The sequence below is a fragment of the Podarcis muralis genome, chromosome 1 (assembly GCF_964188315.1).
Source record: "Podarcis muralis chromosome 1, rPodMur119.hap1.1, whole genome shotgun sequence".
NCBI lineage: Eukaryota > Metazoa > Chordata > Lepidosauria > Squamata > Lacertidae > Podarcis > Podarcis muralis.
This window is the reverse complement of record NC_135655.1, coordinates 85,835,897-85,850,224: the sequence shown is the minus strand read 5'-3', so window position 1 is coordinate 85,850,224 and position 14,328 is coordinate 85,835,897. Positions and strand designations below refer to the sequence as shown.

The window sequence follows — 14,328 nt, the reverse complement described above, 5'->3', positions numbered from 1 at the left end:
GGAGCTATGCAAACAAGTGGAACGCACTCGTAGACTGAGCTGGCTTTAGCGGTGTCGTGCGATTGGCCGAGCGAGGCGATAGGGGCGCGGCTATGTTAATCAGGGTGCAACTGGATAGCGCGGATGCGTGAAGCGCAAATTGATGTGCAAATATGCCATCACGCTCCACGTTACGTGAAGCCCTGGAAAGGGGGAGGGGGCGCTGATATGCCAATAAAGTGCCCAGGTGTGCAAGGGGCGGGGCCTTCTGCATCTCCCCTGCTATTAAGCTCGGCCCAGGTACTGAACACCTGTATTTCTCTTCTCCTTGTCCTTGTCGAGCCAGCGCTGCAGCCCGCGCACCATGAGCACCAGTTACCCTCGCCCGGGGAGCCTGAGCTTTAGCAGCCGCTCCCACGGCTCCCTCTCCAACCGGGGCTCTTTGTACCGGGCCAGCCCGGGGAGCTTCCAGCCGGGGCTCTTCCGACTAGGATCCACTTCCAGCGCCTTCCCCGGCTCTCCCCTGTCCGCCTCGCCCGCTTTCCTTCTCTCCTCGCTGCCCACTTTGGAGATCGACCCTAAACTGCACCAGATCCGGACGGAGGAAAAGGAGCAGATCAAAGGGTTGAACAATCAGTTCGCCTCCTTCATCGACAAGGTGCAACCAGGATGCGCGCGTGGGGCGGGACGTTGCTCTGGGGTGGGGGGTGCGAGAGAGGGGGGGAAAGGGGTTTGGTGGTGCCTATTGAAATGAACATGCCCACGTTAGTGTAGACCCATTGAAACGGATGGGCTGAGTCAAAATTAATTTACTACCACTCAGAGAGATTGCCCCTTTGCGCAGGCAATGCTGCTCCAATCAGAGTGGAGAATACGGAGACGGAAGCATTTATGGAAGTTCCAAGTTCGTGTCAACTTGTATTCAGGTGTTTGAAGTTATGGGACCCTGTTGTTAACATCTATCCTTGTTGTTATCACTACGCAGAGCCCAAACCTCTGCCAGGCACAGTTTCAATAGAAGTTAACCTAACGCTGGCAATTACTTGCAATTACCTCCACTAGGTAAAGTTTGGAACACACACAAAAAAGGGTCTTTCGCGCTCATCCCCAGTGCATTTATTTATTCACAGCACAACAAAAAGCACAGCTCCAAAGAGCAGAAAAACCTTTAAAAACCAACAACACAAAACTTGATAAATTGATTTCCATAGGTGCTTCCTTCTAGAAACCACTAGAGATGGTGCAAGTCAGAGGATGCAAAGGAGATGCTTGATAAGAGTACTTATTTTCCCTAATGGGGCAAATAATAGCTTTGGAAAGATAAGGCTTTATATTGGCTGAGGCTGCAGTCTTGTGCCTGAAAATAAGCTGCATTGGAAACAGTGTTATTTCTGAGTAGATGTGTACAAGATTGCACTGCAGATGTTTCAGGGTAAGCTGTTAAAACTCAGGTCTCCCTGAACTGTGATCCCAGTGTGATGTGGGTTCTCCACACAGCTAGCTTTTAAAAGCTTTAAAGAGATGGGAGATATGATCAGAGATCTCCAGAGTATGATCTACTTTGGCTGTGAGTCAAATACTGCATTATTTGACTAGCAGACTTTTCAAGGCCTCTTTCCAAGATTATAAATTGGCGATTCCAGGAATTGGACTTTCATGGAAAGTATTACATACACTCTGTTTATATATAGGGAATGGAGTTAGATGTATACCCAAGTCTAGAACATTGAATTAACACATGTTCACATGACTGTCGCAATAAAGATGGACAAAGGGGGTGGAGGAAGAATTTTTCATCCTTCAATAAATATATACTGAAAGGATGTTTGGGAAAACTGTGCTACATAACACACCACCAGACAAATATGATGCTCATATCACTAACAAAGGGTTTTCCAACATCCCAATTTCCCCAAACTAAGGTGGAGTGTGTGTGTGTGTGTGTGTGTGTGTGTGTGTGTGTGTTCATCTTAATCATCCATGTTGTTCAATCTTACTATAAACTGAGGAGTAGTTGAAACTTAAGTTGTTTGCTTAAAATAAAAGATCAAGCTCTTTATTCTGGGACCAGGAAGTAAAACAAGATCTGATGTAATTGTGAATTGTGGAATGTGGATGTGCAGGTTCTAAAAGGAATATGGATCTCAAAACTGATAGTCAATTTACTAAAGCTTCCCAAGCTGTGAGCTACAGGAAATTGTGCAAAAGTATTTCTTTCATATACACACTCACTATAAATAGATTATTTTAATCTAATATGGATCCCCCCCTCCACAAAAAATGTTCTGTACTTTGTGCAATTCAATAAGTGTCTATACAGAAGTCGCGATTAATTCAATGGGGCTCATTTTCAGATACAGAATTTCGGCCTCAGTTGTACGTTAGTCTGCGTGTGCATGTGTGTGTGCTGGGGGAGGGGTTTCTTTTCAATCTAATAAAATACTGTCTTTAAAAACTATTTATTTTGAAACTACAAACCAGCTCTAGGACACACTGCTTAAATAAAGCTAATGAATTTTGCAGTCCAGAAACTTCCGGTTTCTAACAGGCACGCTGTCCACAGAAACATTTCACAAATTTGTTTTAGGTAGCTGCATATGCACCATACATTGAAAGCACCCAGCTTCCTCCCAATGCTACAGGGAACTGTAGTTTTCCAAGGGTGCTGGTAATTGTAGCTCTGTGAGAAGTAAACTACAGTACATTGTTTGGGGGACGTCATGTGCTTTAGATGTGTGGTGTGTACACAGCTGTTATTCGGAGGATAGCCACACCTGTGAGGGATGCTGAATATGTATCAAAATTCCTATAGAGCAGCCCAAGATGCAAATGCTGCATTGTGTAGGAGACAAAATTTATCCCTCCTACATAGCAAGCTATTCTTGCCAACCTTCCCAGCTATTAAAGATGCAGGATGCCTGTCTGTATTCTCCTTAGCCAGTGAACATCCTACATGTTCGCTTGTGCTGAGAGACAGTAGCCATTTGTTGCATTCAGCAGTCCAAAATATGTGAGGGATCATTGCATGACATGGATTCACACCAAACCCACCATGCAAATCAATGCAGACATTTTGAAGGTACAAAGCAGCCTCTGAAAGCTGCTTCTGAAATATCCCTAAAGCATGGTACCTGAAAAAGTGAGCTCTTTGGATAGGTGTTGGAGTCCTCAACTATGGCTCAATGGATTGCTTATTTTACTAAAACTGTGTGTTGCAAGACGGTTAAATGAAGGCTCCAATCCTACTTCTAATATAATGCGTCATAACAATGAAACAAAGAGGATTTGCGCCCCCTGGTGGACAGATGTGTCAAATGCTAGTTCTTGGTTTTCCTGAAATGTTTCACTAAAGAACCACCACCGTTTCAATTCTAGCTTACTTCACACTCCTCCTTCTGATACAGAATCCTGATTTCGAGGAGTGGGTGCACAGTGATTTTGCCCCTACTCCATGTCTCTAAATGTTTCCCCAAAAAGGGGAGACGACAAAGGGGAGGGCACATTTCCCAGCAATCCCAAATCTGAGGAGTTCAGGGCAGAAACTAGAAATCTCTTCTCAACTGTTTATGCCAGGGGTCGTCAACCTTGTCTCTACCGCCCACTAGTAGGCGTTTCAGGATTCTAGGGGGCGGTAGGGGGTTCTATGGCACAAGCTGGATCCTCCTTCCATCGAGCACTGGTGGGTGGTAAGGAAATTTTACCATCAAGAAAGATGCAATAGTGGGCGGTAGGTATAAAAAAGTTGACTACCCCTGGTTTATGCAGTATCACATAGTACTGAAACATTTTGAATTAGAAGACTGAAGGCCTTGGTCCTTCTCTATTTCCTATGTTCAGGCATGAGTGCTGTTGCTTATGTCACCAAAAGGGTACCACCCATGCAGAAGAGAGAAGTAACAGCAAACCTAAGTATGGCTGCCTAAGCCACTCCTGTTTAGTCTCCATTTGGGGTGCTCTCAACACTGTTTTGGGAAGAGGTATACACACAACATGAGCCACAATCCATATCTATCCTGTTAAAGGTAAAGGGACCCCTGACCATTAGGTCCAGTCGTGGCTGACTCTGGGGTTGCGGCGCTCATCTTGCTTTATTGGCCGAGGGAGCCAGCGTACAGCTTCCGGGTCATGTGGCCAGCATGACTAAGCCGCTTCTGGCGAACCAGAGCAGCACACGGAAACGCCGTTTACCTTCCCGCCAGAATGGTACCTATTTATCTACTTGCACTTTGACGTGCTTTTGAACTGCTAGGTGGGCAGGAGCAGGGACCGAGCAACGGGAGCTCACCCTGTCACGGGGATTCAAACCGCTGACCTTCTGAACGGCAAGCCCCAGGCTCTGTAGTTTAACCCACAGCGCCACCCGCATCCATCTATCCTGTTGTTCCATAGTAAATACTGTGTTTTGATGCCTCCCCTGCCGCAAACCAGCTTTGATCCAAAGGAGGAAAAGCAATGGTGTGGCCATGTACACAGCCCAATGCTAAAATGAGACTGACTAGTATGGCAACATATCCTTTCTGTCCTGTTTTGCTCTAAAGGAATTGTAGAAATGAAGGCAATGGAGGGTTGGGGCATCACACAGAAAATCTACCATTCCTCAGTCCTGTAAACGATTTGCATGTGAGTTACCGTATTTTTCTCTCTATTACACGCAGATTTTTTCTCCTAAAAAGGAAGGGGAAATGTCTGTGCGTGTTATGGAGCGAATGTGGGGGGGGGGTCCCTGGAGCCGATTAGGGGAACGCAGGAACAAAAATCAGCAAAAATCAATCCTGCCTTGTGTCGGAGAGGGAAACCTGAAAAGAGGAAGTGGTTGCTTTCCTGCATTCTGCCTCAGGGTCTTACTGCCCACCCTCCTCTGTTTCGTTGCTATGTTTGCTCAAACGGAACAAAGAGCAGGCAAATCCCCTCCCCTCCAGGCAAGCAGAGGGGAAAGCAGAGGTCTTTCCTTCTAATTCCTCTCCGTGCTCCTCGCAGGCAGCCAGAAAACATGCAGGAGGAGAGAGAAAGCTGGCTTCGGTTTGTGGAAGCTTTTGCCTTTCTTTCCTCCTTCCCGTAAAATCCCTCTCCTGCTTTCTTAGCCAGCTGCCTCTCTGCACACCGCTCTCTTGTCCCTTCTGTGTTTTTCCTTCACTCCCCACTTAAAATGTAGTTACAAAGCATGGATCCACATGGATCCTCAGGATCTTTGCATTGGGCCACCCCAAATTCACCATCAGATCACATAGCAGCCTGCCCCCCAAAAATCACACACCCACTGTTGCCTGGGGCTGCAATGGTGCAAAAATGTGGTTAAAAAGCGTGGATCCACATGGATCCTCAGGATCTTTGCATTGGGCCACCCCAAATTCACCATCAGATCACATAGCAGCCTGCCCCCCAAAAATCACACACCCACTGTTGCCTGGGGCTGCAATGGTGCAAAAACGTGGTTAAAAAGCATGGATCCACATGGATCCTCAGGATCTTTGCATTGGGCCACCCCAAATTCACCATCAGATCACATAGCAGCCTGCCCCCCAAAAATCACACACCCACTGTTGCCTGGGGCTGCAATGGTGCAAAAATGTGGTTAAAAAGCATGGATCCACATGGATCCTCAGGATCTTTGCATTGAGCTACCCCAAATTCACCATCAGATCACATGTCTGTGGCCACAGCATGAAGCATAAAAATGATACATCCACTGTTTCATTCAGAATTTTTTCCCTTGTTTTCCTCCTCTAAAAACGATGTGCGTGTTATGGTCAGGTGCGTGTTATAGAGCGAAAAATACAGTAGTTTGTTTCAGTGGATTAAAAAAAAAAAGCAAGGATTTCAGGCAGGATGTGATGCAATGAATGAAAGTAAGTAGTCATTAGATTTCCTTTTGAATTGCCCGCCCTGTGGAATGCCCTCCCATCAGATGTCAAGGAAATAAACAACTATCTGGCTTTTAGAAGACATCTGAAAGCAGTCCTGTTTAGGGAAGTTTTTAATGTCTGATGTTTTATTGGATTTTTCATATTTTGTTGGAAGCCGCCCAGAGTGCCTGGGGAAACCTGGCCAGATGGGTGGGATATAAATAATAAATTTTATTTATTAATCATTATTATTATTATTATTATTATTATTATTATTATTATTATTGAAATGCACTGTATTTTTGAATGGTCATCTCATCAGAATGAATCAAACACAGAGCACATAGTGGGGGTTTTTAGAAACCAGTCACAAATGGCCAGACAGAAGCATTGCCTGAGTAACCACTGAAAGGTGTGGTGGGATTCTGGACCCTGAACAAGGCTGCTCGGGGCTCCCTGCCCCAGTGCCCATTTCATTTTATTATTTATTTATTTATCCATCCAACCCCCAGGTGCGAAAGTTAGAGCAACAGAACAAAGTGCTGGAGACACAGCTGAGGCTTCTGAAGGGCAAAGACCAGTACAAATCCAATGTGGGGCGCATCATGACTGCCCACAGCCAGCCCCTCAAGCAGCAAATTGATGCACTGAAACAGGACAAGGTGAAGCTGCAGAATGAGCTGGACCACATGCAGGCCTATCTGGATGAACTGAAAAGCAGGTGGGTTTGCGAGGTGCAAATGAGATGCATTTTAAATTGAGATCTTACATGCCTAGCAAGGCAGGAAGTGGCTAGCAGATACTTGGAAGAGGAGCTACAGGTGCTGTGGAGAAAGGAAAGAAAGTCTGGAGGGCAAGGGGTTGGAAAACGGGGCATAGATGTTCAGTCTAAATTCCCTGTTTACCAAGATCAAACAGCATCTCCTCTCCCTCTCTCTGTAGGTATGAAGATGAAATCAACCGGCGTAACCAACTTGAAAATGAATTTGTGCTTACCAAGAAGGTGGGTCTTGGAAGTGGAAAAAACATCTCCACATAGAACTTGTAGGGCATAGGGTTCCAAGGCAGTTCTCCCTATTCCCTACACCCAGGATAGCCAGTGGGTGCCCTCAAGGGGTCCAAATCCCAAGATATACAGTGGTACCTCGGGTTACATACGCTTCAGGTTACATACGCTTCAGGTTACAGACTCCGCTAACCCAGAAATAGTACCTCAGGTTAAGAACTTTGCTTCAGGATGAGAACAGAAATTGTGCTCCAGCGGCGCAGCGGCAGCAGGAGGCCCCATTAGCTAAAGTGGTGCTTCAGGTTAAGAACAGTTTCAGGTTGATCACTGGAACAAATTAAGTACTTAACCTGAGGTACCACTGTATAAACCTCTTAGCAAAACACTCACCAGCCAAGGGTAGTCCAAACAAACCAAAGCGAAGAACAGGAAATCAGTCTAGGTTCAAACCATGATCCAGAGGCCAGGTCCAAGGTCACTGTTCAGCTAAGATATAACATAGCAAGGCAGGGGAACTGGAACCAGGAGCCAGAGACTTGTGCTGTTTCCAATTACAGTGATGCCCCGCAAGACGAATGCCTCGCAAGACGAAAAACTCACTCGACGAAAGGGTTTTCCATTTTTTGAGTTGTTCCGCAAGACGAATTTCCCTATGGGCTTGCTTCGCAAGACGAAACGTCTTGTGAGTTCTTGCGAGTTTGTTTCCTTCTTCTTAAAGCCGCTAAGCCGTTAATAGCTGCTAAGCCGCTAATAGCCGTGCTTCGCAAGACGAAAAAACCGCAAGACGAAGAGACTCGCGGAACGGATTAATTTCGTCTTGCAAGGCACCACTGTACCAAAAGGCTCAAGAGGGAGAATTTATGTACTCTGGCCTCCTAGAGCACACACCCTAAGCACAGCTGGTGGCGGTGAAGGGATGTCAGGGATTTGTTACTCATGAGGAGATACCTTACTCACAAGCAATGGTACCAGCTCAACAGCAGACACAGGGCTCAGGAGCCACCTTGGAAGATAAAGGTGGTACAGTGGTACCTCGGGTTACATACGCTTCAGGTTACAGACTCCGCTAACCCATAAATAATACCTCGGGTTAAGAACTTTGCTTCAGGATGAGAACAGAAATCGGGTGGCGGCCTCTCCAGATTCTACAAAGGCTCTCTGCTTTGCAGGAATGTCAGAGGGGAATTCTGGCATCCCTGCTCCCCCTTCCAAAGTGATTGAAGAGATCCCCCCTCCTCCAAGCCAGCTTCCCACAATTCACCCCTCTGCTCTGTTTGTTCTTCCTCTGTCAGAGCTGCCAACCCAATCCCGCTGCCGGGCTCATGACAGGTGAATCCTGTTCTGACCAAGGCATGGGATCTGCTGACTACTTCTCTCCCGTGACAGGACCTAGATGACATCTATGTGCAGAAAGTGGTTGTTGAGTCGAAGCTAGAGAGCACCTCCAATGAAATGAAATACCTCAACCAGCTCTTTGAAGAGGTGGGTGACACATGGGAGAAGAGTGGTGGGTGTGTTTGGTAGGGGTGAGTGGGAAGAGGGTGGGATTATTATCCCATCATCTGGATTGATGGCTCACAAGGAGTACTCAGAGGAGATGAGAAGAGCTTGGGCTTTGCTCCATGATTATGTTCTCCATCTGAGATGACCTGTCATCCCAACCTCATCAACAATGTCATTATTTCTCTCTCTCTCTCTCTGCTCATCACACCCAGGAGACCCGGGAGTTGCAACCTCAGATCCAAAATGCAATGGTCACTGTGGAGATGGACAATAACCGGGAGTTGGAGATGAAGCATATAATTGATGAGGTGAAGGAGCAGTACCAGGCCATGGCTGCCAAAAGCCGTGATGAGACTGAACAGTGGTACAAGAACAAGGCGAGTAGCACATTTCCATCACGTGGAAGTGTGTGCATGCAGGCATGCAGAACATATATGCATATGGTTGAACATAACATTTTAAAGAGAATTGGCTGGTACCTGGATGAAGCTGTTGACTAAAACCTCCTGGTTCTTCTCTTTACCTTCCAGTGTGATGACATAGCAAGACAGACCCAGAAGAACCTTGAGGATCTGAAGAGAGCCAGAGGGCAGATTGCTGAGCTGACACGCTACGCCCAGCGTCTTAATGGGGAAATTGAGGCCCTGAAGAACCAGGTGAGCTGTCTCTGGGCAGAAAATGAGTCTTATTTAAACTATTGGTGAAAGCTGAGAGTTTACACTAACGGGGGAAATTAGACTGCACTCACATCCCCTTACACACTCTACCTCTCATTCCTGAGCCATTCAACCATTATATGATTGCATTTCACAGATAGGTTATACCTTAGGTCTTCAGGTAGCCTCAATCTTCATAAAGAAGTGGAACAGCTGGAAGGGGATGAGAAAGGGGTAATTTGGTCTTGAGGGGGGCATGCTTCATGGATCCACTTCATGTCCCCATTCCACATACACTGCTAAATGAAATGTGTGGCCCAGAAGGCCTTCAGCTGCTTCCAAAGGTCTACAGCCCAAACACTGATTCTTTTTGAAGGGTAACTTAGGCCACTTCCAGATGACCTGCTAATTGAGCATTCATCCTCATTGGTTTGCATAAAGTTTGTGGGGAGGTTAGGTGACATGGGCTGTTCATTGAGTACAGTGGTACCTCTGGTTGTGAACTTAATTTGTTCCAGAGGTCCATTCTTAACCTGAAATCGTTCTTAACCTGGGGTACCACTTTAGTAAAGGGGCCTCCTGCTGCCGCGGCGCTGCCAACGCGCAATTTCTGTTCTCATCCTGAGGTAAAGTTCTTAACCCGAGGTACTACTTCCGGGTTGGCGGAGCCTGTAACCCGAAGTGTTGTAACCCGAGGTACCACTGTATTTATTATGATTCATTTGCAGGGCACCACATCAAGCAATCCCCCCCCCCCCACACACACTTCTCAGTGCAAAAAGTCCCATTTTAATGGGTTTCCTGCACAAGGTACCAAATCCACTCTAATTGCACAACCTGAATTTTCCATCATGGGGTAGACTCCCACCCACAAAATAGCAACTTTCTGGGCATGACCTTAGCAATTTGTTATATTGAAAGAGCTGAAGGAACTGTGGACACTTCGACTGTCTCTCTATTCAGGTGAGATTCATTCACTTGCTGGTCAATTCATGTTGTGCAGTTTTAAACAGATTAGGAGATATTGTGCAACAAACCTGCATCTCCAAAAGATCAGAGTTTCTGCAATAAAGAAAAGTGACAGGGAAATGCACTGGAAAGCATAGGGTAACACCTGCTTTGGCAACATCATCTAACCTCCTTGCAAACAAATCATCTGGAAATGCCCTGTATCCCCAAACTGAGGAACAGTGGAAGGGCTCGTTTTTGCCCAAGTTTTCTCAGCTCTTCCTTTGCTATTCAAATTGGCAGCTGGGGAAAATAGGACAAGCAGCCGCAGCCAAATTGGAGCAACCATGCAGCCCCAAAACAGGATCTTCCCCATCACACTACAATAAGAGACAGACCTTGGCTCCAGTTTCCTACTGTGGGCTTTCCCTGTGGCTTCCCACCACGGTGTTGGAGCCGTCTCACAGCTCCTCTCTCCTCCTGCCCAGCGAACCAACCTGGAGAGTGCCGTGGCGCAGGCTGAAGAGCAAGGGGAGCAGGCTGTGCAGAGTGCCAAGGGTGCCATCCAAGACCTGGAGGAGGCTCTGAGGCGGGCCAAGCACGATATGGCTGGCAAGGTGCGAGAATACCAAGAGCTGATGAATGTCAAGCTGGCCCTTGACATAGAAATTGCCACCTATCAGAAACTGCTGGAAGGAGAAGAGAACCGGTAAGCAAGGTCCTGTGGGCGGTAAGCAGTGTTAGTCCTGTTGAGAGAAGACTCGTTGAAGCTGATAGACATGAGTCCCTTGGATCCATTCATTTCAGTGGGTCTGCTCTGAGTAGGATTTAGTTGGATGCAGCCCTAACTTTGGTGGAACTCGCCATGCATGGATGGGGCAGGTGGGAGGTGGGTGAATCAGTCGCTCTGCACCTGGACATCTAGGATTGGCTGTTCTGCGTGACATCACTATGCTGTCACATGGGAAGCTGCTTCTACAGAGTCAGACTGACAGTCTATCTAACTCAGTATTGCCTACACACCATGGGCCACAATCATGGTTTTGGAGGTTGTTTGCACTAATGGGTGTGTGGCCACCCCACTCTGTCTGTCGGTCTGTGTCTATCATGCGTGCGCGCACACACACACACACACACACAGGCATCCATGTTCCTCAGATGATCTGTGCAGATCAGTTGAGGGGGTGCATTAGCATCAGCCCCCCTCCTTTCATCAGATGCACAAACTGATTACCAGGAAGTGTGCTATATTTAACCCTATCAGGTGCTTTGCTCCACTCATCCCAGTTTTCTCTGTGTGTGTGTGTGTGTGTGTGTGTGTGTGTGTGTGTGTGTGTGTATTTGACATCACCAAAATCAGCAGGGGGTTGGGAGGTAAAAAAATAAATGTGGGGTGGGGGCACTTGAAACACTAAAACACCATTGTTCCATCACATGTTTTCCCCCCTTCTCTCAGGATGGGTGGCCGGGCTCCAAGTCAACAGTTCAGTGCTATAGACAAACTAGGTAAGTGTATTTCCTACTCTGATTGAAGCTGTGCATGAAGTTCCCTAGAATAGTCCCAAGCCTGTGGTAAAAATGGGTGCTCATAAAATGGAGGCGGCTGGTAACTCCATCAATCTCTCCTGCCATCCTCAGGATTCTTCTGGTAACGCGGCAGCCCCATCCTTGCCAAACGGGTTCCCTTTGAGCTTTTCTAGGTTTCCTAAACGACTAAACAACAACAACAAATTTTTTGCTATTGTCATCACTCATCACTGCATTTTTCAAATATTTGTTGAATATTTGACATCTCTGTCGGATACTGGAAGACATTCGATTTTAACATTTGGTATCTGGCAGTCTGATACTGATTACAGTTCTTGATAGTTGATTATGTGTCATGGTATTTGGCATTTGACAGGCAAGACTTTCCACCCAGGGTGTCTGCCATGATGTGGACCCAACTTAGTTAGTTGTTATCTTGAGGTCTCAGTATTTAAACTTTTACATGTGTTAGCTGAACAGAAAACAGTAGAAACATATTTTAAATGTAATCAAGAGATTTTGTCCACACACACACTACAGAAGGCTCCAGAACACCTCAGTTTTTCTTATGCTTGTTTGGCCTGCCTCTTGAGCTTAATACTGAATGATGCCCCACAAGAAGCCAGAATTTCATGTAATATATTGGGTGCCTCCTATCATCTGCAGGGTTCTGCATCCTCCTTATAATTCCACCTCTGCTCAAGACCCTTTGGGTTCCTCAGAATGGTATCCTTGCTCAGTCTCCATTAGTGCAAAATATATTGGTCCTGTTTCTGGTTCTATATCTGGGTCTGGGTTTCTCTCTCTCTCTCTCTCTCTCTCTGTGTGTGTGTGTGTGTGTGTGTGTGTGTGTGTGCAAATTCATGTAAATCACTCGCTTAGTGCAAATGGCCAGTTGGCCTTCTGGCTCCTGGACCTGCTGCTAACTTGCTTGAATGGCATTTCTAGCTGCCTCCTCTTTCTCAAATCACTTTGGGGGGTCAAATCAGGAATCTCTTGCTTAAAGCCATCCTTCTTTGATCTCTTGACCCAGATTTCTAAATCCATCCATTGCTTATGCAGCTGGGCTCCTGAGACAGGGGATGGCGCTGCCTGCCCACAACATGGCACCTGGGGGGACTTCCTTGACCAACAACAACTCACTGAAGAGGCCCTTGCTCATCAAAACCATCGAGACCAAGAATGGGAAGATCCTCTCTGAGGCCAGTCACTTCTCAGAAAAGTAGCCGAAGCAGAACAAGCCAAAGGCCAATCAGGCCCCAGTGCTTAAAAATAAATGAGTGTTTTAAAGCCTTCTACAGATCCTTGTTTTCTTTACTTGTCCACACAGTGGGTCTATTTCCTCTCTAAGCCATCATAGGCAGGCCAGAACCCACTGCTGGTAAGCTGGTGTGGGTGATGCATCCCTTTGACACAGGGATGGGGGACCTGCAGCCCTCCAGAGCAGGCTTCCTCACCCTCGGCCCTCCAGATGTTTTTGGCCTACAACTCCCATGATCCCTAGCTAGCAGGACCAATGGTCAGGGATGATGGAACTGTAGTCTGAAAACATCTGGAGGGCTGAGGTTGAGGAGGCCTGCTCCAGAGGTTGACGAACAACAACTCTCATCAGCCCAGCAGCATGTCCATTGTTCAAGGATGCTGGGAGTTGTAGTGTCGCAAACATCTGGAGAACCAAAGTTTCCCCCATCCCTGGTTCAATTCCATCAATATTATCCTCAGCTGCACCAAGTTTTTTGCATGAGTCCTGACAGCAGCTCCAGGCATTTGGTCCCTAATCTTCCATTCTTGCCCATGCGTCATATAGGTTTATTTTTTTCTTGCGGAGAAGCGGGAGGTTCTGATCTCCCTAGATAAAGTGTACAACAGTGGATACTGGACATTTTGCATCCAGGATGATGGCTTTTTCTTGGATGCTGAGCAAGGCTGAATTCCTGTCTTATCCTGGCCAATCCTGAGCATCTGGCTTTGCTAGTCATTCCTTCACTCCCTTGTTATGCTAGAGAGGACTGGCCCAACCCTTTGGGTTTTGTTGAAGAAACAATTGTCATTGTTTGCCCTTAAAAGGCAAGCTGGTACTTTTGGAGACAAGAGTGGGGCATAACTTATGTCTTTTAGAGAAGAGGGATGATGTTCCTAGGGGAGAAGCATCATGGTAGCCTACAGTTTGAAAGTTCAGATGCATTTGGGGTGGGAGGAGGTAGCCTGATGTGCAATGGATAAAATGCTTGGAATGGCCTTCTCTTCTTTTCTGAGCAGAGGCTCTGCCACTTTCATGTTCTGAAGAGAATCCAGCACAACACTGAAGCTACAGAAAGAAAAGCAGGAATGCAGTTCAGAGCTCTTTGTACCGAAACTTGTGCAACCATCCATTGGGGGGGGGGTTAATGGGGATGGGATGGAGCGTGACCCTTAAGGGATCCTACCGAGAAGGGTTTGAATCTTGTAAATCGTGCTCCAAGAACAAAAACAGCTGCCTTATACAACGTCAGACCACTGGTTCATCCAGCTCAATATTGTCTACACTGCCCTGGCAGCAGCTTCAGGATTTCAGACAGGGTACATTCCCAGCCCTATCTGGAGATGCTGGGGATTGTACCTGTGACCTTCTGCATGCTAAACAGATGTTCCACCACCGAGCTACAGAGCAGGAGAACCTAGGAACACTCAGGTCCTGCTTGTGGGCTTCCTGTAGGCATTTGGTTGACCGCTGTGAGAGTAGGATGCTGGACCAGGTGGGACTTTGGCAACATCCAATGAAGCTCTTCTTCTAAAGCCTGTCTCTGAGCTTCAGTTCAGCAAGGTTTCCTGCTAAAGTAAGAACGGGGAACTCCTGGCCCTCTAGATGCTGTAGGACTCCAGCCCA

General features: G+C 46.8%; 1 protein-coding gene across 2 annotated transcripts; it reads left to right on the top strand.

The window, feature by feature from the left end:
• The first annotated feature begins 6 nt into the window (after window positions 1–6).
• Window positions 7–12,757, top strand: LOC114603365 (keratin, type II cytoskeletal 8-like). 2 transcript variants are annotated; one of them, XM_028742290.2, is made up of 9 exons: window positions 7–637; window positions 6,335–6,543; window positions 6,765–6,825; window positions 8,215–8,310; window positions 8,544–8,708; window positions 8,862–8,987; window positions 10,424–10,644; window positions 11,392–11,441; window positions 12,525–12,757. In XM_028742290.2, the coding sequence occupies exons 1-9, from the start codon at window positions 344–346 to the stop codon at window positions 12,686–12,688; spliced, it is 1,386 nt and encodes a 461-aa protein (XP_028598123.2). In that variant the 5' UTR covers window positions 7–343; the 3' UTR covers window positions 12,689–12,757. The 2 variants fall into 2 exon arrangements, with proteins under 2 accessions (XP_028598123.2, XP_028598134.2); XM_028742301.2 differs by having other exon boundaries at window positions 10–637; window positions 12,496–12,637.
• The last annotated feature ends 1,571 nt before the right edge of the window (window positions 12,758–14,328 follow it).

Bases quoted from the DNA above. Each gene is read 5' to 3' on its own strand.
- LOC114603365 (XM_028742290.2), top strand. From the start codon at position 344: ATGAGCACCAGTTACCCTCGCCCGGGGAGCCTGAGCTTTAGCAGCCGC. The intron at 6,544-6,764 runs GTGGGTTTGCGA...CTCTCTCTGTAG, and splicing joins CTGGATGAACTGAAAAGCAG to GTATGAAGATGAAATCAACC. The intron at 8,709-8,861 runs GCGAGTAGCACA...TTTACCTTCCAG, and splicing joins AACAGTGGTACAAGAACAAG to TGTGATGACATAGCAAGACA.